Source organism: Vigna unguiculata, chromosome 11 (genome assembly GCF_004118075.2).
Source record: "Vigna unguiculata cultivar IT97K-499-35 chromosome 11, ASM411807v1, whole genome shotgun sequence".
NCBI classification, from domain to species: domain Eukaryota; kingdom Viridiplantae; phylum Streptophyta; class Magnoliopsida; order Fabales; family Fabaceae; genus Vigna; species Vigna unguiculata.
The window spans coordinates 9723126-9745653 of record NC_040289.1 but is presented as its reverse complement, the minus strand read 5'-3'; the positions used below and the strand labels follow the sequence as shown (position 1 = coordinate 9745653).

Below are 22528 nucleotides of genomic sequence, written 5' to 3'. Positions count from 1 at the left end.
CAATCAATGTAAGTCTTTATCAACTTTAATAAACAACATGCGTGACCTAAACAAACATTTTATTGTTTTTTTTTTCTATATAAAAATGGTTCATGTATTTCAATAAGAACAAACAATTATGGCTTAAGAGCATGATTCTTGCGAACTAAACATTATTTTTAACGTTATAAAATCAATCTTAGAAATAACTGACGAATCTTTCATATTCCAGAACAAACCTTATAGCCACTATAAACTTAACACTTATTCATAACCAAGTTTTTTTTTTGTCGTTTTAGGTGAAAGTTAAGAATATTATTCACACTCACTACACGCAACAATTCATATATAGTAAATAAAAATCTGTTTTATATTATTATGGATAACCGAACCATGAAGAAAAGTATGAATACGGGGTGTGCAAAACTTTGGCAAATATTACTTTAGACAGAATACAAGTTTTTTTATTAAATAATTTTTTTATGATCAAACATATGGAAGATTAACATAAAAAGAAAGCTGGGATTGAAAATAAAATTAAGATTGTGGGAAAGGATGTACAAAGGTTTTCTGATAAGTTGGCAAACACTAAATAGAGATCAAAACAATGGCCATAGAAACAGTATTATTCAACATAAATTAACGGGGGGAAACTAATTTATAATAATTTTCAGGAATACATCATGACACGCAAAAAAATTGTAGATATCTGTGTGTAAATTTATTGCTAATAAATAATTCCAGCATCAGAATTACAAATAAATAACAAAAAAAAATAAACTTCATATAAATAATCATTGAATGACATCAATAAATATAAGTACAAAGAATAATCAAATATATCCTCAATCGTCTTCATTGGTGTTAAATGAATATGATCTGATTTCATCAATTATACAGAAAAAGTACTACAATGACTTATTTTGCATACACATAAAATGTAAATTGTAATAACCTGTATCTATCATGCTTTGTTACCTATCATGCTATTTAATAAATAGTTAAGTAAAAAAAAATGAAAAACACAGTAAATGTTAAAAATATTTAATTTAAGAGAAATAGAGAAGATTTGAAGAAAAGCAAATAGCTACGTGTACCCTCTAGAAGAACACATAAACATAAGGAAAATAAGGCTTCATAACTTCAAAAGCCATTCGATGATGAAATACAATCCACGGTCCAAAGTGCTTACATACATTTGAGTGACTAGTTTCTTCACAATTAGAAGATCCTAACTGTAACTGTCATTAGTCTAGATAAATAATTACCAACTAAGAAACTAATACGAGCAGTTAATAAGAAGGGTCAGTTTCTTTTCAGAGATCTTAGAATTTTACTAGTTTTTCTGTGCTGTTTTGACAAAACCTTACATCCCAGATTTAGATTACCGAAAATTCAGCCATTAATCAATTCGCAGATATGTCTTCTATAATGCCCTTCCCATCGAAAACATCAAAAAAGAAAAAATTCTTTAGCGGATCTCCTTTTCCAGAAATTGCTTTGATAACCTCCTGAGACGTTAAAGTCAACCTCGTCAGTTAAATATCACAAACATTTTTGCAACGCAATGAAAACTAGTTAGTACCTGTCCAAGAATTCCCCCCATAAGAGCACAAACAGGAGGAAATTCTGTTGCATTTGTCACCAATCTTTCTAAAAGAGTGTCAGGCACATGAGATTCGTTGAGAGACTGTCAACACAAACATAAATATCAGATATAAAGAGGATTTTGTAATACCAGCAAAATAACAAATTTCAGGAAGCATACTTGTGCGGTGCATAGGTCCTTTTTCAGCTTGAGAACAGCAGAAAGATCTGCAATTGAAACTTCCCCAGCACTACGTCCTTCGGCCTCTTCAAACTTTTCAATTACTGCAATGGACAACAAAACGTTACTAACTGCAAATTTGTCTACAGACCAGACTGATCATAAAATTCAAAGGAAGAGAATAAAAATAGATATGTATTAATTGTTTACTTCAGAATGAAAACAAACTTGTTTCACACACAAGAAGCAAGCTTTCACTCCACGTCTTTCACTATATCTTCTTTGTTAACACAGTCTAAGGACCCAATCAACAGTAAAGTTTTCAATTTCCAATTGATTAGAATCACTTCGTTTTCTTGTGTTTTACTTACAAACAGAGCAGTACAGTTTACCATACCTCTCATTGCAAAGTACAGCTTTGACATTCTCTTGGGAAGTGACCTCCAAGGTACTGACAATGCATCCTGCAGGAAAAAAGAAATAGCCACACTCACGAAAATAGCTCTCAAATACAAAAGGATGGTCACTCCAGTAAACTATTAAAGACATAGACAACCAAGACAAAATCACAAGCACAATAACACTAATCCCACATCTGCCATTTCAGATTGTTTTACAGGCCCACTTTTATTTTACAAAATCAACACAACTCTGAAATTTTAATTCCAGCAAAGAAATCATGTGGGAAGCATGGCAGACCTAAAGTACATGATAGAAAAGAGGATACTTCTCTTTCCTGATTTCTAAATTATGATACTAGGATCGCTGAATTTAAAAGTATTATGCATTTGAAGTCATACCATGGGGGTACCTGATGCAAATTAATAGTATGGCCTCCTATAATGATTACCGGTTGCATCAACTACCCTTCGGGTCAAAATAAACATGTTATTTCAACTGTTATTTTTATTTCTTTATGCAGATGATAAAATAGATAAATGTAGGTATAAGTTTTGAAGGTCTTAGGAATTGCAACACATACTATTTTGGGAAACATTAAAGGATTTCTTCTCATATTGAAAAGAAATACAAAGTAGTATTGCAACTATAACGAATTAAGACTGGCATACCTCAAAAGAAGGATATTTCAAATCGCATTCAACGGTTTCATCCTGTTTTTTCTGCCAAATAAGAATAGAGTGTTAAAAAGAAAATAGATGCAGCTTTAGAAAGCACTCCGGGATCATCTAATGCTTACAATTTACTACTTGCATTCACAAACAATTTATTTCTTGTCACAAAACATAAGCAAGGTTGTTAAACTCAACAGTCTATGTAAACTTGGAAAGATCCATAAAGTTGAACTGAAAACTCGTAAGAGTTACTAAGAACAGATGACAAAGAGCACCTACAACAACAAAAGCAGGGACAGAAACTCTTCTCTTACGCCCTGCGATCACAATGCCTGATTGACATCAATGCTGCCAAACATCACCAAAAACCATAATTTTGGGAAAAAGGTTTTTACCACAACAAGGTCCCAGGATTGTGCAAGTTCAATTGAGCTTGCTAAAAACATGTTTGCAACCAAGCTAATCAGCTGCATCTTCGTGGAGACGTAAACCCGTCCCAAGTCTACGGGTTAACACAAAAGTTTAATAACCATGAGCATAACAAAAAAACAAAAATGATTTTGAAAAGTCTTAATGAGTCTAATTATCAAATAGTAAGACATACAATCCACAATCACGGGCAGCAATGTGAATATAAGAATTTAAGTGTCATATATCCCAACTTATGCGTTCACTAATTTTTCTGTTTTTATGAACTTGTACTTATGCTTCCCTTGTAGCTTCTACCACTAATAGCAAGAAAAAAAAAATCATACCAAAAATGACGACCTTTTATTCATTGTAATCACAAATATAGTACAAATTGAGTTCTTTACAAACCATCGTCATATAAAAATCACACAAATTGACTCGACACAATCAAAGAAAAAATATCTAGTCGTGAAATCCAATAATTGTGACAAATTAGTTTCAGTGAAGTGAAGCGTACCTTTGAATATTTATAATCCTGCAAATCAACGAAAACTTCACCACAAGAATCCCTACAGTCAACAGCATAAAATGCTACACGTTTTGATAGCTTTCTGCATTTGTCATTAGCCAGTTTCTACAAACAAAGAAAAAAAGGCAAACAAGAATGTTAAAAGACACTTTACAGTATGGGAAATGTGTAAAGTTATTTTGTGTACAGCAACTATGTACAGCATCGGAAGTAAAAAATATTCCAAACTACTTTGGCTGAAAGTGAGCAACAACTGACGACCACAACATCGAGCTTGCTGAAGAATTCAACACCAAAGCTTGACAAATCCCCTGAAGCCAAGATGAACAACATAAAAGTACAAACACAACATAATGTCAAAAGCCACAAGAAAGCAATGCAGAAGCAGAAACCAAACTAAGAAGGGACGGGTTTGAAACAAAAACCTTTCTCAACTGAAACACGAACCATAGGATTGAAATCTTTAAGAGAATTACAACAAAGCTCGGCAAGGGTCTTTCCACCATACACATCCTCAACAGGAGGGATGAGAAAATTTGAGGAAAGTGCCTCCTCAGTAGCAACCCGATCATCTACTAAAGTCAGACTACCTACTCCAGCAAGAACAATATTCTTGCAAAACTGACCAACAAAAGTAAACTCAAACACCACACAATATGACAAAAACATGAGAAGGATACAAAAGAAAGTGCAACAAGAAGAACCGGTAACCAAACCCAACATCCTATTTTAGTCATTTTTATGTTTTGTGTGTCAAAGTCAAATTAGAGAAACAAAAAATATAAAGTGGTGGATTTACCTCAGCTACAGTTCCTTTCATTCCATAGACCAAGACATGAGCTTTGCTTAATCTAGGTAAACCAGAATAACAAACAGAAACTATAATTAAAATGCTGCATGGAGAATTTATTTAAATTTTTAAATTAGATACGATGAAAAATAAAAATAGCAGAATGTAATTAGGTTATGAGAACAAAGTAACAGAATAAACCGAGCATAAAACAATTAAGAATTTCAAAAGTAAAAGAAGAAGAAGGAACCTTCTTTGAGCATCGGCTCCCCAAACCCTGATTTGTCGATCATACAAAGCAGTCTCCTGCGCCGTCAACTCCTCGCCGTCGCCCTCCATTCATCAATTATCGCTAACAGCCAAAATCTGTATCCATCAACAATAGTACAAAATCAAATTTTAAGCATTTCATCCAAGGTTATCGAACTCGCGGGTTGACTCGTAAACCCGTACGAGTCTGCGAGTCATGACACTGTTGACGAGTTAACTCACATATAAATTCGTTATTTTTCAAACTCGGAGTTAATTCGCTGACTCGTACCAGACTCGCGAGTTTGAGACCGAGTTACCGAATTCGAAAAACGGCATGAAATGACAGAAAAACATGTCGTTGGCATTCAGATTTTAAGTCCAAATTAAAACCCCAACGACCCAAATCGAAAATCCAATTGTAAGCAGAGATCGAAGCCCAAATCCCAAATGGAAAATCCTAATCGAACGTTGACCTATTTCGTGATCTCGAGTTTGATCTTCATCACCTTCGACGCCGTAGCTCCGCTCGTCGACGTCGCAGTTCCGGTCGCTTCGCGTCGCAGCTCCGTCGGGTCTCTGGTTCAGCGGCGTCACTGTTCCCTTCTTTTCTTTTCCCTCTTTCTTGTTCCCTCGTGCGTACGTATTCCCTTCTTATTCTCTTTCTCCTTTTACTGAACATTATATCTTGCTTTTATTTTTTCATTTCATTTTTTTTTTTATTTTTCTGACTTTCGTTTGCTGCTGTTACGCGTGTATATATATATATATATATATATATATACATACTAGACTTAGTGCAAAAGCACGGGTCTTTTTTTTAAGTTAAATTAAAAAAGTTAATATTATTATTATGATTATTATACTTAAATAAATATTTTTATACAATTATATTGGAGTGCTATAATTATATATATAATATTTAAATAATAAATTAGATAATATGATAAATATAAAATAATAATTTTTTTTACTTTTTTAATAACATATTAATTAAAAACAATTATCAATAATAATACTGTTATCACTCATTATCAATACAATTATTTTAATATTAATTTTTTTAAGTAATGATATATATATATATATATATATATATATAATACTGTTAATAATATCAAACTATAATTATCAATAATATTATTAATATTCATAATAATAATAATTTTGTTAATATTACTAATAATACTATTAAATTTAATAATAATTATTATTAATAATAATAATATTATTATTATTATTAAAATTTTATATTTTAATTTTTTTTATATTCATAAAAATTTGAAAGATAATATTTTCTGTTGATCTTTACCACTTGATTTTCAATTTCTATGCAATACTCATTATATATATATATATATATATATATATATATATATATATATATATATATATATAAATGTTTTTTAGACTTAACTTTATAAACTAAAATTTCAAATATTTTATAATAATTTTCTTACAATACTTTTAGAAATTAGTCATAAAATAATTAAATTTTATTTGAATATTTTATAACTAAGTTAGATATTTTAATTATATAAAAAAAATATTTTGACTTTTTTACTGAAAATTTATCCGGTAATTTATCCGGTAATATTATATGTAAAAATATTTAATATTTGTATTTTGTATAATATATATATATATATATATATATATATATATATATATATATATATATATATATATATATATAATTTGGTAAATCAAAATAATTTCATAAAATTTATTTATTCATTCTAAAATATCATTGAAAAAATTAGATAAATTAGTTCATAGGAATTAAAAATAATATAATAAAAAAATAAAATATATATCAATATCATTTTAAATCATTTCTTCATTCCCTTGATTAAATAGAAAATACTTTGTATATAAGAATTATGTATATTTCATTCTTATATTATTTTATTAAAACCTAATAATTTTAATTATGTAATAAAATTCATATTTATACATTATATTACAATAAACCTATAATTTTTTAATTTTTAGTTTTTAATTTCTATTATAAGGATTTTAGTTTTATACATTCAAAGTATTAATAAACATCGTCAATGGGATTTGATATTAAAGTTTATAATTAAAATTTAACTAGAATGATGAGTAAAATATATTTATTTTTGTTTATATTAAATTTAAAAGTATTATTTTATAATTAATGTTTTCGAATTTTTTTTCTAAATATTATTTTGCAAACTATTTTTTAAAATTTATAATTAAACTTATACAATAGGAAATGAACACTAACTTTTGTTTACTGAATATCAAATCAACTTTTCAACGCAAAAGTAATATTAACATTAATGACAAGGTTTATTAGTGAAAGAGATTGAAAATATAGATCCTCAAACTCATATTGCACTGAACTAATAAGAATTAATAAATATAACATGAATATATATTTTTTAAATAATTTAATAATATTATTTTTAATTTTCTTAACTAATTATCTTTTAGTTTCAGTTCATATGTATTTTTTATTTAAACTATATTAAAAATAATCTTATTGTGATATCCCTTTTAAATAGAATCATCTACTTAATAAAATCTCACATAATCATAATAATGAGAAGCAATCAGATGAACAGAAAACGATAGAGTGTATTTGATACAATCATCCAAGAGTATTCAGGAAGATTGAAACTTAGGCATATCACAGTGCCCTAACCAGAAGGAAATTTAAACGAGAGGGACATTAAAGCCATAACAACTACTATTAAGAGCTACAGGTAACTGGTCCAAACTATGCAGCACCGCTACCACCAGCAGATCCACCTCCAGAGCTCTTTCCATCCGCTCCCACCGTAAGGTGATCATTGCAAAGTAAAGGAATCAAGGCGAGAACATACACAACAAAGATAGGGTGAGCTAGCGTAATTTAAAGTTAACATAGTATAGTAGATAAGTACTTAAACAGTTCAAGCATTTTAACATAGTGTGTGCAGAGAATCATGTTATTGCAGACCTTTATCTGAAAACATCCAATTCTCATGCAATGTCTCAACCAACCAAAATCCATGCGTTATTCATGTCAACATACCAACTTTTAGTTCAGAGGATTCAAGCAACCACATATATTCACATGCTTTAGATTTGAAAGAAAAGGGGTAGATAAATAACTCACACAATTCACCCATCAGACAAAGAAAGAAAAACAGAATTGAAACCACCCGCTGCAGCAACCTCGCTCAAGCTAGGAGTCGTCGCCCAGACGAGAGAAGTTGTCTCGCTCAGGCGACGGGCTCTCGCTTAGGCGAGCCTACAACAGTGGGTCATTGGAGAGTTTCACGATCCCTCGCTTAGGCGAGGCTGTCTCGCCTGGGCGAGCTGTGCTGTCGCTCAAAACGCAGCCCCTCGCCTGGGCGAGTGCTCGAGGCAGAACCCTGAGCGAGTTGCTGATATTCTCGCCTGGGCGAGAATATCAGTTCTCCCCCACTGTTCCACACATGCAAGGCAGAAAAACGACATAGAGCAACATCCAAAATATATGCCAACCATTTTTACACGATTCAAACACCATTCAAGCACCCATAACATGGAACAGAACATAAGCATGCCACAATAACTTTAAACTTAAAAACCTAGCTCCCCTTACCTTGTTATACGCTAGCAGAAAAGAGTAGTAACCCAAGAAAAGTAGTGGAGCACAAGAGCAAGGTACAGAGCTGAAAACAGACCCACACAGAGTTGAGAAAGGGTGCTAGGGAGAACCCAAGACAAAACTATTAGCCTCTGAACTGGTGAAAGAGAAGGACAAGGTTGGAGTTCGACTTACCTGGAAGTACAATGTCCTTTGCTATCTCGAAACAAGGAGAGAACCTTTATGCCCTAGCAGAGCTCTTACACTAGACGAGGGGAGGGAACAAGGAGCTGTTTTCTGAAAATGGAACAGAATGAAGGGGTTAGGGGCTGGCAAGGGTATTGGGTCCCCTTATTGGGCCGGCCTTAGGCCCACGAAGGCTAGGCCCCAAAACTCAACTGAAAAGGAAAAAGGGGCTTACAATATCTCCCCAACAACGAAAATTTTTCGTCCCCGAAAAATCAGACTTACCAGAATAGATATGGATATAAACTCCTCATCTCCTCCTCTAGCTCCCAAGTAGAGTCCCCTGTCCTCCGGTCCCAGATGACCTTCACAAGGCTAGTGGCTGTTCCCTTGCGTTCCTTAACTTGGCGATCCTCTATGACTACGGGTTGTACCACTACCCGGAGATCCTCCCTGACTTCCACATCCTCCACCTCTAACACGTGTGATGGGTCAAAAACATATTTCCCTAGTTGTGATACATGAAAGACTGGGTGTAGATTTGCCAACTGGGGTGTCAGTGCAATCTCATAAGCCACGGGCCCTATCCTCCTCAAGATCTGATACGGACCCAAGAACTTAGGAGATAACTTTCTTGAGCGGATAGCCCTCCCCACACCAGTGGTTCGGGTCACCCTCAAGAACACATGCTCCCCAGCCTCAAACTCTAAAGGCCTCCTCCTCCGGTCGGCATATGCTTTTTGCCGACTCTGAGATGCTTGCAACCTATCCCTCACCAACTGCACCTTCTTTGTGGTTTGTTGCAACAACTCAGGTCCCACCAAAACCGACTCACCATCCTGGTACCAACACAAGGGAGTCCTACATCTCCTCCCATACAAAGCCTCATAAGGCGCCATTCCTATACTCGCTTGGTAACTGTTGTTGTAGGTGAACTCTACCAGTGGTAACACCTCATCTTAACTGCCAAGGTGGTCCAAGATACATGTCCTCAACAAGTCCTCCAAGGATTGAATCACCCTCTCTGACTGGCCATCCGTCTGAGGATGATAAGCAGAACTCATCCTCAGCCTGCTGCCCATAGCCTCCTACAACGTCTGCCAGAACCTGGAAGTGAACCGGGGGTCTTTGTCCGACACTATGCTAGTGGGCACTCCATGAAGTCTCACTATCTCTCGGATGTAAAGCTGGGCCAACTTGGCCATAGACATTCTGAGATTCACCGCCAAAAAGTGAGCACTCTTCGTTAACCGATCCACCACCACCCATATAGCATCATGCCCTCTCACGGTGCGAGGCAAGTGGGTAACAAAGTCCATAGCTATGCTATCCCACTTCCACACCGGAATGTCCAAGGGCTGAAGCGTTCCACCGGGTTTCTGATGCTCCACCTTAGCCTTTTGACAAGTTAAACAGGCTGATACAAACTGTGCGACCTCTTTCTTCATGCCTTGCCACCAAAAGTTCTCCTTGAGATCTTGGTACATCTTAGTCATGCCAGGATGCAGACCAAGACGACTCTTGTGTCCCTCCTCAAGGACCGATCTCCACACCTCGATATCATCTGGCACACAAACTCTGCCTTTGAACCTCAACACACCATCACTGCCCAAGGCAAACTCCTTGGCCTGATCCGACCCAAGTAGCTCTTTTACCCTCTGCAGACTAGCATCTTGTGCTTGCTTCTCCTTAATCAAGCTCAGGAAGTCACTAGATATAACCAAGGTGCAACACCTAATGAATTCCGGCTCCAACTCAAACTGTAGCTTCATGTCCCTGAAACTCTCAAGCAACTCCATCTCTTTTATCATCAGGTGGGCCACATGCACTGTCTTCCTACTCAGTGCGTCTGCCACCACATTCGCCTTTCCTAGGTGGTAGAGAAGCTCGAAGTCGTAGTCCTTTAGGAACTCTATCCATCGCCTCTGCCTCATATTCAACTCTTTTTGGTCAAAGAGGTACTTCAAACTCTTGTGGTCACTAAACACACGGAACTGTGCACCATACAAGTAGTGCCTCCAGATTTTTAAAGCAAAAACCACCGCTGCCAACTCGAGATCATGAGTAGGATAGTTCTTCTCATGAACTTTCAACTGCCTCGAAGCATAGGCCACCACCTTCCTCTCCTGCATCAAGACACACCCCAGGCCTTGATGAGAGGCATCACAGTAAACCTCAAAGGGTTTACTCACATCCGGAATTACCAACACGGGAGCACTCGTCAACCTCTGCTTAAGCTCCCTGAAGCTCTCCTCGCACTTATCAGTCCATGCAAACGGTTGGTCCTTCCTGGTTAACTGTGTCAGGGGTGCCACTATCTTGGAGAACCCCTCTATAAATCTCTTGTAGTAGCCAACCAAACCCACGAAGCTCCGAATCTCAGTCACTAACTTGGGACATTCTCACTGTATCACAGCCTCTACCTTAGCTGGATCCACAGCTATACCCTGAGCTGATATCACGTGCCCCAAGAACTGCACCTCCCTCATCCAAAAGTCGCACTTTGACAACTTGGCAAACAGTTGTTTCTCCCTCAAGATACCAAGCACTATCCTCAGATGCTCGGCATGTTCCTCATGCGTCCTGGAGTAGATGAGAATGTCGTCTATGAAGACCACGACAAACTTATCTAGAAACGGACGGAAGATCCGGTTCATGTAGTCCATGAACAAAGCCGGGGCATTAGTCACACCGAATGGCATGACAACATACTCGTAATGCCCGTATCTGGATCTGAAAGCATTCTTCTCAACATCTTCTGCCTTTACCAGAATCTGATGATAACCTGACCGGAGATCAATCTTGGAGAACACTGACGCCCCATGTAGCTGATCCATCAAATCATCTATTCTTGGTAAGGGGTACTTGTTTTTGATAGTCAGCTTGTTCAGTTGCCTATAATCCACACATAACCTTGAGCCGCCATCCTTCTTTTTTACCAACAAGACAGGCGCTCCCCACGGCGAAGCACTCGGCCGTATAAACTGTTTCTCTAGCAGTCCTTCTATCTGTTTCTTTAATTCCACCAACTCTGCTGGGGCCATGCGGTAGGGAGCTATTGATACAGGGCCGGCTCCCGGTACCAAGTCTATGGAGAACTCAACTTCTCTCCTCGGGGGCAAACCTGGTACCTCTTCGGGGAACACATCTTCGAATTCCCTGACCACTGGTATCACGGTGATCCTCTCTTCCTTCTCAACCTCTATCCTGGCAAAAACCATAAAGCATTGTGCGCCGCCCTGGATCTCCTTCATAACCCCATGAGAAGACAACAACTCAGGCTCCTCTGAGTTTGAGAACAACAGCTTCTTCTTCCGACAGTCTATGAGAACATGATTGGCAGAGAGCCAATCCATTCCCAAGATCACATCTAGCCCTTGCAGAGGGAGGCATATGAGATTGACTTTGTATACGCGCCCCTCTACCTCAACTGGACATCTAGCACACACAGAGGAAGTCCTAACCAACCCAGATGTCGGGGTAGATATCACGAGGTCAAACGGTAGCTCACACATCGGCAGACCCAATGCCCGCACACAAGACTCTGACACAAATGAGTGTGTCGCTCCAGAATCAAAAAGCACGCAACAAGACTTGCCAGATATCACATAACAACCAATCACAAGGTTACCTGAACCTGCTGCCTCTGACCCGATCATCGCAAAAACCCTGCCTGTAGCCTGAGGCCTGCTGCCTCCCCTCATCTGTTGAATCTGACCAGAAGTCTGGCTCGGAGCTTGTGGTGAAGGTCGTGCCACTATCCTCCTCAGAGTGGGACAATCTCTACCAAAGTGGCCCTCCCTGCCACAATGGTTGCACCTGCGAAAACCTGACAGCTGCGGGCAGAAACTCTTCACATGCGGTCCTCCGCAATGGTGGCACTGAATCCTGCTGGATGGGGAAGAAAAGCCTCTAGACCCCTGTGGCTGTGGATGAGGCCTAGCATACGGCTTCTTCTTCTCATCAACTCTCGGCCTGGACCCGGATGGTCCGCTAACTCTCTGTTGTGGCTGCTGCTGGGCTTCAACTTCTACCTTCATACACTCCATGACCCTGGCCTTTTCCACCAAGGCCGCAAAGTCCTTGATGGACAGCGGGGCCACCATCAAGCGGATGTCTCCTCTGAGACCATTCTCAAACTTTCTGCATCGCCACTCTTCATCTAGTGGCATGGTGTAGAAACACCCCAGATGCTTGAACCTCTCGGCGTACTCAGCCACTGACTTGTTCCCTTGTGTCAGCTGGAGGAACTCTACCTCCTTAGCGTACCTCACGCTATCAGGAAAAAACTCAGATAGGAACCTCCTCTTGAAGGCTTCCCATGTGATATCCTCGTGCTTCTCTTCCATTACTAACCTCATACTGGCCCACCAATGCTCAGCCTCTCCAGTGAGCATGTAGACTGTGAAAGCAAGCCTGCTCTCATCGGGGCACCTCTTGGCATCAAAGATGCGTTCCATATCCTTCATCCATTGGTCCGCCTGGTCGGGACTCGTCTTGCCATCAAACTTGGCGGGGCGGTGCTTCAAGAAGTCTTCCAAACTCCATTCAGGGGGTGGAGGTTGGGGATGAAGACCATACATCTGAGCACCTACAGCATTCTCCCCTAACTGACGGAGAGCATCCACATGCTGCCTCTGTGCGTCCTCAGCAGCCTGCCTAGCAGCTTCCATCTGCTGCATCATGAAGTTCTGTTGCTCAAGAGAGGCTTCCTGGCGCTGCATCGCCGCCTCGTGCTGCTGCAACATGGCATTGCTTTGCTGGGTCAAAGCAGCAGCCATTGCCTCGATCGCCCTAGCCAGGTCTTGCCCATCGCCCTGAGGGGTGGAGGAGGAGCGATACGCGGGGGTGCCATAACACTGGACACACAAAAAGAACCATCAGAACTCGGTTAGATTGGAAACTCATCTAAACATGACAAGAAAGACACAACGAAAGCTAAGCAAACACATAGCCCACAGACGCTTAGGAACGAAGGCTCTAATACCATAAAAATGTGACATCCCTTTTAAATAGAATCATCTACTTAATAAAATCTCACATAATCATAATAATGAGAAGCAATCAGATGAACAAAAAATGATAGAGTGTATTTGATACAGTCATCCAAGAGTATTCAGGAAGATTGAAACTTAGGCATATCACAGTGCCCTAACCAGAAGGAAATTTAAACAAGAGGGACATTAAAGCCATAACAACTACTATTAAGAGCTACAGGTAACTGGTCCAAACTATGCAGCACAGCTACCACCAGCAGATCCACCTCCAGAGCTCTTTCCATCTGCTCCCACCGTAAGGTGATCATTGCAAAGTAAAGGAATCAAGGCGAGAACATACACAACAAAGATAGGGTGAGCTAGCGTAATTTAAAGTTAACATAGTATAGTAGATAAGTACTTAAACAGTTCAAGCATTTTAACATAGTGTGTGCAGAGAATCATGTTATTGCAGACAAACAGGACACCATGACTCAATTATCCGGATACATATACTAAGATCGGATTCACTGGACGCTTGCACTTGTGGTGGCCTCTACTGCTCTGCAGAGCCATTGCCAATGGGTTTCACCCTACCACGCACAAGGTTAGCCTTTAAGCGTCTGAGGCCATTATCCTACCAGAGACTAGGGCCTCCCGCTACTCTCACCACTTGGGCCAGTTTGCTCTACTTGAGACTCACTGACCCTTTAGAGTTTCGGGATGCAATCCTTACTTGAATCCATATCTTAATATATACACTACACACCACCATGAGGCCTCCCACGAGACTCATGGAATTAAGCCTATCACACACCAAATTCATGTTTGTTACCATATCCAACACCTTTATCTCAAAACATCCAATTCTCATGCAATGTCTCAACCAACCAAAATCCATGCGTTATTCATGTCAACATACCAACTTTTAGTTCAAAGGATTCAAGCAACCACATATATTCACATGCTTTAGATTTGAAAGAAAAGGGGTAGATAAATAACTCACACAATTCACCCATCAGACAAAGAAAGAAAAACAGAATTGAAACCACCCACTGCAGCAGCCTCGCTCAAGCTAGGAGTCGTCACCCAGACGAGAGAAGTTATCTCGCTCAGGCGACAGGCTCTCGCTTAGGCGAGCCTACAACAGTGGGTCATTGGAGAGTTTCACGATCCCTCGCTTAGGCGAGGCTGTCTCGCTTGGGCGAGCTGTGTTGTCGCTCAAAACGCAGCCCCTCGCTTGGGCGAGTGCTCGAGGCAGAACCCTGAGCGAGCTGCTGATATTCTCGCCTAAGCGAGACGAGCTCGCCTGGGCGAGAATATCAGTTCTCCCCCACTGTTCCACACATGCAAGGCAGAAAAACGACATAGAGCAACATCCAAAATATATGCCAACCATTTTTACACGATTCAAACACCATTCAAGCACCCATAACATGGAACAGAACATAAGCATGCCACAATAACTTTAAACTTAAAAACCTAGTTCCCCTTACCTTGTTATACGCTAGCAGAAAAGAGTAGTAACCCAAGAAAAGTAGTGGAGCACAAGAGTAGGGTACAGAGCTGAAAACAGACCCACACAGAGTTGAGAAAGGGTGCTAGGGAGAACCCAAGACAAAACTATTAGCCTCTGAACTGGTGAAAGAGAAGGACAAGGTTGGAGTTCGACTTACCTGGATGTACAATGTCCTTTGCTATCTCGAAACAAGGAGAGAACCTCTATGCCCTAGCAGAGCTCTTACACTAGACGAGGGGAGGGAACAAGGAGCTGTTTTCTGAAAATGGAACAGAATGAAGGGGTTAGGGGCTGGCAAGGGTATTGGGTCCCCTTATTGGGCCGACCTTAGGCCCAGGAAGGCTAGGCCCCAAAACTCAACTGAAAAGGAAAAAGGGGCTTACACTTATAATTCATTATCTTAAGTAATTAATATGATTTTTTTTTTCTATAACAACGATCAATTTTACAAAAAAACTCAATCAAATTCCTCTATTTTTTATTCTTATTTCTTAAAATAAAAATGCATAATGTCCATGAGAGATGGAAAATAATAATTTCAACTTTTTGTAAAAGATGAATTATGTTTATCTCATTTAAAGCTAAAAATAAAATTTATACTTTTATGTGAAGTGAATTTTGAATTGAATATATTCCATTTAAATTACTTTATATAAACTACTTTGAGTATTAAACTAAAATCTAAACACACTTTAACATCCCAATAAGATATTACTTAAAATATAATAAAATAATCAGGCAAGATGGTATACCTCATTTATTAAATAGTCTATTTCCTAAAAACACGGGAAATTTAAAACTTAAAACATTAATGGTCTATAAATTCTAAAATCCATTTGTACAACTTTAAGATTAATATTCAAAACCGTAAAAACAGTTAAAAAAATCCCTTCGTGCGTTGGTCCCCTCTCCGCCACTAAGCGTCTCCTGGCTCACCTGAAACATCATCTGCTCCTAGATAATAAATTACCCAATCATCGTCACACACAAACAGATAGGGTGAGCTATGCACATAAACATAAATAAATATGAAATTACTTCCCAGTCCATTCATAAATTTACAATTGTTTATAAAACACCCACTTTCCCACACTCATAACCAATATGAGTTCATACATGTACTCTAAATCTGGGATTTCATGTGCTTCCACGACCTTTCTCGCTCGTGGTCCAACCTACAAGCCTATCCCACTTGTAGTCATGCTTCACGGACTCCCTCGCCCGTCATCCATACTCCTCACTCGGACCTAGACCGCATACCCGCCTTTCCTACTATGAACTCCCTCGCTCATAGCATTCTCAAGTTGAGCATGAGATGAACTCCCTCGCTCATTCATCCCAACAAGAGTACCTTCGGTGAACTAATTGTTCACGTTCCGCATGCGGTCCACCTATCACGAACTCCTCGTTCGCGACTCATTCCAAGCACACCCCAGAATCCTATGGACTTAGTCCTTCAAGCCCAATCACCACAAACACATGCATATAACTTCCTATAAGTTAGGAAATATCAAGTAACAGTCCAAACAATGCATAAGAACCTGGCTCCTCGCCATTCTCGCTTAAGCCATGCATGTTCGCCCAAGCTAGAACACCGTTCTCGCTTAGGCTAAACTACCTCGCCTGAGCGAGTATGAAACAGTGGATGCTCCACAACATCTCGCTTAGGCGAGCCCTGCTCGCCTGAGTGAGACTGCTTTCGCTCAACACACAAAACTCCTCGCCTGGACGAGAATTCAACGCAATCAGCACCAATGTCTCATCGCGACCTCGCTTAGGCGAGCCATTCTCGCCTAAGCGAGAGTATCAGTCGCTCAACACCTCAAAACCTCTCGCCTGGATGAGAAGTCGCGCTCAACACGCACAGGCTTCATCGTGACCTCGCTTAGGCGAGCCGAGCTTCTCTCGCCCAAGCGAGAGCATTGGTCGCTCAACCCTAACACAAGTCGCTTAGGCGAGAAACGCAAACCAAAACCCAAAACGAGACTTTACAACTCTCGCCTAGGCGAGGAGGAGTCGCTTGGGCGAAACATGCATAATTTTGCCTTTGTTCATGCTCTCAAATCGCCAAAACCATACCCAAAACCAAATCATTCAATACCAAACACTCCATTTGATCAGGCAACCACAAAAACAGGTTTTAAACAAGTTTGAACCACCAAAACAAAAAGATTTGACCATGATTAACCAATACAGTTTAAAAACCCTCATCCAATCCATAAAATTCACCACAAACTATGTGCACAATATCAATTCCACCCATTTTCAATCATAGTGCCTATAATACGAATTTAGCATCATGCAGAATCAAATGGAAATAACACAAACACAAAATCACAACTGATTCTATATGCACATAATGACAGCTCCCCTAACCTGGAAACTTGATTAAAAACTGAGAAGAATGACAGTTCCTTGGTTCACCCAGGCTTTTGTTTCAGCCCCTCTCTCAATTCAGCCCTTGCACACCCCAAAAACTCACCTCTCACTCTCTAATTCGTTCTCCTCTCTATAGGTAAGATAACCAAACTGCAGAAACCCTATTTCCACCTAAATTTTGCCTTTTATAATTGTCTCACTAGAGGTTTAAGTGCAAAAAAACGAAAATACCCTTAATGAGGTGTTAATTGCTATTCAAGAGCCATCATTTGGTGGTTTTTCAGCCCCTATTGTTTCCCCTTCTGCTAGGTTTTTCTTTGCCTCTTCACATTCAAACCACAACTAATATTTAGTAAAAAGAAAGTCAGATTTGGGTTCACCAAGGTTTGAACCCATACCATTCCAAGTACAAAGCCAAAGCACAACCAACCAACCAATTTACATTTTGTGATACATTCCCATCAGTATAGGGTTACATTACCACTTCCATGCTCATACATATTATTAAAATTAATAGTAAAACAACAACACTCGAACCCAAGTCCTCTTATCAAGTACTATCAACCACTTGAGCTAGTACTTTTCCATACCACATCAAACAATATTTAATGCTATAAAGGCTCTTCCTACTCGCATTTATTAATTAATTAATTTTCACGGGTCTTACATTCCCCCCACCTTTAAAAGTTTTCGTCCTCGAAAATAGGACTTACCAGCAAACAGGTGAGGATAAGACTTCCTCATGAGATCCTTTATCTCTCAAGTCATCTCTTAAGTGGCCTCATCCCAGAGAACCTTCACAGTCTGAATCTCCTTCCCTCTAAGTTGTTTGACTTGAGAATCCAGAATTCTCACCAGTCCAACTCCCATAGTCAAATCCTCACGCACCTGGACATCATCCTACTCCAGCACATGAGTAGGATCTGCCACGTACTTCCTCAGCTGTGATACATGGAAGACGTTGTGCAGATTTGCCAAGTGAGGTGGCAAGACAATCTCGTACGCTGCTGGTCCGATCCTCCTCGTAATCTAGTATGGCCTGATGAATGTAGGAGTTAGCTTCCTCGACTTGAGAGCTCTCCCAATACTGGCTGTCGGGGTAACTCTGAGAAACACATGATGACCCGCCTCAAACTCAAAAGGCCTCCTCCTCTTATCTGCATAAGACTTCTGTCGACTTTGAGTCGCACACATACAATGTTGTATCACTTTCACTTTCTTAGTGGTTTGCTGCAAGAATTCTGTGTTGGTATCGCGCAGCGGAATGTTTGAGCGTGCGGACAAAAACCAAGAGGGGGTGAATTGGTTTTAAGTAATAAAATTAATACTTTAAAAATTTTTCCAAAATTTATCAAATAAATCAATAATTAATTTCTTTAAACACAATAATAGATGAAATAAGGAGATAGAGAAGAAGATTGAACACAAGTATTTATACTGGTTCGGATCAAAAGACCCTACGTCCAGTTGTTAATCTCACAAAAATGAGATTAACCAAATCACTAATAAGTAACAGATTTACAATCAGATATTAAGAGTGTAAGGAAAGAAAACACCTCTCTTGAATCACACAAGAGATGAACACCTCTCTGAATCACACAGAGAATCTTGACCTTAGCTTTCCTAGCAACAGCAGCAACACTCAATCTCCTAGAACACCTCTCAGGAAAAGTTATCGCTCTACCCACACTAGGTTTTTCAAAGCTTCTATTGAGAACACTCAGAGAACTCTCTTGCAGTCACAACACTAGTACTCTAACTTCTAAAAAAGGTTGTTGAGAAGTAACTCTGAGGTTCCTTAAATAGGGGTTCCTGAAATTAGGTCAAAAAGCTGAACAGTCGCGCCCAACAGACCAGGATAATCGATTATCACTAGTGATAATCGATTATTCCAGTGTGATTTATGGAAAACAAATTTTTGAGCAGATAATCGATTATCAGAAGTGATAATCGATTATTCCAGTGCTTTCTTGAAAAAAAATGGTTCAGCTCAGGATAATCGATTATTCTAAGTGATAATCGATTATCATTTTGATATTTCGAGAAATACTAGAATTTTCTTGTACAATACTGCTTCTAACTTAATCTAATTACATTTTACAAGATAGCTTTAAACATAATAACATGTAGTCTTCATATTGTCTTCCAGATGGCTTTTAGGCTTCTTTTATCATCATCAAAATCTTGTTTCAACATTTAGACTTGTATTGCTTTTGCCAACAATCTCCCCCTTTTTGATGATGATCAAAACAATATGTTTAAAGTATCTGCAATCAAAATATCTTACAAGGAGATTTGTTAGTAGCACTGTTTGGTTTAAACGTTTAAACTTTTTCTCCCCCTGTTTTGATCATATGAAAAAAGTTTTAATAAAGAAGTTCCCCCTCAATTTGGCATAGGTAAAGAATAACAAGACAAATATACTTTTATTAAAAATAAAACTGGAAAACATATTACAATTGCAAACAATTAGACTATGATGTAGACTTTTAAAAGTCTTGACTCATGTCATCATCGTCCTCATATTTATCAAATTTATGTTCTAAGTTAGAGATCCTAGAATCTAATCCTCTAATTAAGGCAGTGACTTCTTCATGTCTGTGAGTGGAGAGAAGAAAGAATTCTTCAAGCCTCTGGTTGAGATTTAAAATGTGATCCTCTAAAGAAGAGGATGAGCCACCAACACCACTGGATGATCCAATATGTGTGTCAACAGGAGGAATAGGAGCAGTGGGAGGATTCTCTTCTTCTTCATTGTCCGAAGAAGGCATATCATCCTTGTGAATGTAGGTATTCCCAAAAGGAATAAATTTCATCTGCTTCAAGGAGTTTTCTGCAATTTTGTTTGCTGCAGTTGTCTTATGAGACTGTTCATCAGAGACATTTACCCCTTTATACTCACAAATACGAGAGATGAGCAAGGAATACGGAAGAGGATATTGAGGCAATCTTTTGGCTTTTAGCATGGTGCCAAGAATGATGCTTGGCCAATAGATGGGGATGTGGTTGAGCATGGCATATATGATTATAAGATCTGCTTCACTGCACTGTGCGTGATTTGTACCACGTGGGCATAGAATCCAAACAATGTGATAGTGAAGTAGACGCTCATCGATTTTGAGAGGTCCAGCTAGTAATTGGCGGCCAATTTCTTGATCTGGGCGTCGCATAAAGGATCTATATGCAAAAATTCTGTTGAACCCTTCTATGCCAGCCGTGAGAATGGGAGATGTGCCATCATGAATGGGAAATTGTGCAACATTTTCCCAAATGTCATCATCTAAAATGATGTCGATACCTTTCACTTTTGTGAACCCAACTCCATCTCTGAATTTGTAGTTGAAATAAAAGGCTCGTACCAAATATGGATAGTAGGTGCCTTGCATCTTTGTGAAGAATTTCACACCTTGTTCAACCAGAAAGTTTTCAATTGTGAAATGGCGATTTACAAACCATTGAGACTGGATGAATTTTGGAGTGATGAGGGGTTTGTCTTTCCATAGTGTGATGAATTCAGAACGTCTTTCTTCATCCGAAATCCATCCTTCAATGGAGGTTGTTCTTGGTACAGTTGAGGGATGAGAGGCACGAGATGCAGTCCTTCTGCGTGTAGGAATTTTTCTACGAGAGGATTCAGCCATGGTTTAGGTAAAAGAGAGGGAAGCCTTTGAGAGTTTTGTGAGAAAATGAGAAAATGAGAGGGTCTTTAGTGTTGATGGAGAGAAAAGAGTGTTCTGGTGACAAAAATGGCTAATATTTATAGAGAGAAGACTCCAACAGCCATATACACGCGATTTGATGCAAATCTAGCCGTTGCAACGGCTAGTTTTTGAGTTTTATTGGTCCAACGACGTGTAATAATCGATTATTTTAAGATGATAATCGATTATTGGTTCATGAACTGGGCAAAATATGAAGTCTGACGAGTTGATAATCGATTATCCTAAGTGATAATCGATTATTCCAATGAGTTTTGATTTTTGGCTCAGAATTAAGGATAATTGATTATGGCCCTAAATAATCGATTATTACAAAATGTTTTTGAATTTTAAGGCTGAGATTTTAAGGATAATCGATTATTACCCAAAATAATCGATTATTCCAGTATGTTTTGGAATTTTATTGGAATTTTTTGAAGAGAGTCTGATAATCGATTATTGACACTTGTAATCGATTATTAACGCTATTTTTCGGATTTTTTAAGGATTGTGAGTTTTTAGCAATTTAAGAGATCTCTAATATGCCTAAGTATCTTCTTAGTTCATAAAATCTATGTTTAGCTAAAGGTTTTGTAAAGATATCAGCTAATTGATGCTTTGTATCTACGTATTCTATTTCACAATTTCCCTTATTAATGTGATCTCTTAGGAAATGATGTCTTATTTCAATATGCTTTGTCCTAGAATGCATTATGGGATTTTTGGTTAAATTAATAGCACTGGTATTATCACATTTCAGAGGTATGTGATTTAGAAAGATATTGTAGTCTTCTAGTTGTTGTTTCATCCAAAGAATTTGAGCACAACAATTTCCAGCTGCTATGTCTTCAGCCTCTGTAGTTGACAAAGCCACACAAGCTTGTTTCTTTGAGTGCAAAGAGACTAATGAACTACCTAAAAGGTGACAAGTACCACTGGTACTTTTTCTATCTATTTTACAACCACCATAATCAGCATCTGAATAGCCTATTAAATTAGGAGATGCTCCTGAAGGATACCATAGTTCAAAACATGCAGTTCCTTTTAAGTATTTTAAAATTCTTTTTACTGCAGTAAGATGTGATTCTTTTGGATTGGCTTGAAAACGAGCACACACACATACAAATTGCATAATGTCAGGCCTACTAGCAGTAAGATACAACAAAGAACCTATCATGCCTCTAAACATAGTTTGATTTACCTCTATTCCTGATTCATCTTTGTCTAAGTAGCAGGAGGTTCCCATAGGAGTACTTGCTTCCTTAGCAGTATCCATTCCAAATTTCTTAAGTACTTCTTTACAGTACTTAGATTGAGAAATGAAAGTTCCATTTTCCATTTGCTTAATTTGAAGACCCAAAAAGAATGTCAATTCTCCCATCATTGAC

At 38.5% G+C, this 22528-nt stretch overlaps 2 protein-coding genes across 4 annotated transcripts; both read right to left on the bottom strand.

Annotated features, from left to right (window-relative positions):
* Nucleotides 1-1098: 1098 nt before the first annotated feature.
* Nucleotides 1099-5516, bottom strand: LOC114170005 (SUMO-activating enzyme subunit 1A-like). Of its 3 annotated transcripts, none has more exons than XM_028055460.1 (11): nucleotides 5309-5516; nucleotides 4801-4916; nucleotides 4560-4611; nucleotides 4186-4381; nucleotides 3989-4071; nucleotides 3749-3865; nucleotides 2818-2868; nucleotides 2145-2211; nucleotides 1748-1851; nucleotides 1565-1669; nucleotides 1099-1490 (listed from the first exon to the last, which is right to left on the bottom strand). In XM_028055460.1, exons 2-11 carry the CDS (start codon nucleotides 4887-4889, stop codon nucleotides 1386-1388), a joined length of 969 nt encoding a protein of 322 aa, XP_027911261.1. In that variant the 5' UTR covers nucleotides 4890-4916; nucleotides 5309-5516; the 3' UTR covers nucleotides 1099-1385. The 3 variants fall into 3 exon arrangements, with proteins under 3 accessions (XP_027911261.1, XP_027911260.1, XP_027911262.1); XM_028055459.1 differs by having other exon boundaries at nucleotides 5276-5493; XM_028055461.1 differs by having other exon boundaries at nucleotides 3992-4071; nucleotides 5276-5493.
* A 4006-nt stretch (nucleotides 5517-9522) lies between these two features.
* On the bottom strand, nucleotides 9523-21083 carry LOC114170162. The gene is made up of 7 exons (XM_028055643.1): nucleotides 20331-21083; nucleotides 13784-13849; nucleotides 10992-13427; nucleotides 10773-10910; nucleotides 10122-10694; nucleotides 9792-9965; nucleotides 9523-9675 (listed from the first exon to the last, which is right to left on the bottom strand). The coding sequence occupies exons 1-7, from the start codon at nucleotides 21081-21083 to the stop codon at nucleotides 9523-9525; spliced, it is 4293 nt and encodes a 1430-aa protein (XP_027911444.1).
* Nucleotides 21084-22528: the final 1445 nt, after the last annotated feature.

Excerpts from the sequence above, each read along its gene's own strand:
- LOC114170005 (XM_028055460.1), bottom strand. The coding sequence starts at position 4,889 with ATGGAGGGCGACGGCGAGGAGTTGACGGCGCAGGAGACTGCTTTGTAT. Across the intron at positions 4,612-4,800 it reads GGAGCCGATGCTCAAAGAAG|ATTAAGCAAAGCTCATGTCT; the intron begins GTTCCTTCTTCT and ends TGGTTTACCTAG. Across the intron at positions 4,072-4,185 it reads TCGTGTTTCAGTTGAGAAAG|GGGATTTGTCAAGCTTTGGT; the intron begins GTTTTTGTTTCA and ends TCTTGGCTTCAG.
- LOC114170162 (XM_028055643.1), bottom strand. The coding sequence starts at position 21,083 with ATGGCTGAATCCTCTCGTAGAAAAATTCCTACACGCAGAAGGACTGCA. Across the intron at positions 13,428-13,783 it reads ATAGTTTGGACCAGTTACCT|TGTTATGGCACCCCCGCGTA; the intron begins GTAGCTCTTAAT and ends TTGTGTGTCCAG. Across the intron at positions 9,966-10,121 it reads GTGTGCCAGATGATATCGAG|GCTAAGGTGGAGCATCAGAA; the intron begins GTGTGGAGATCG and ends ACTTGTCAAAAG.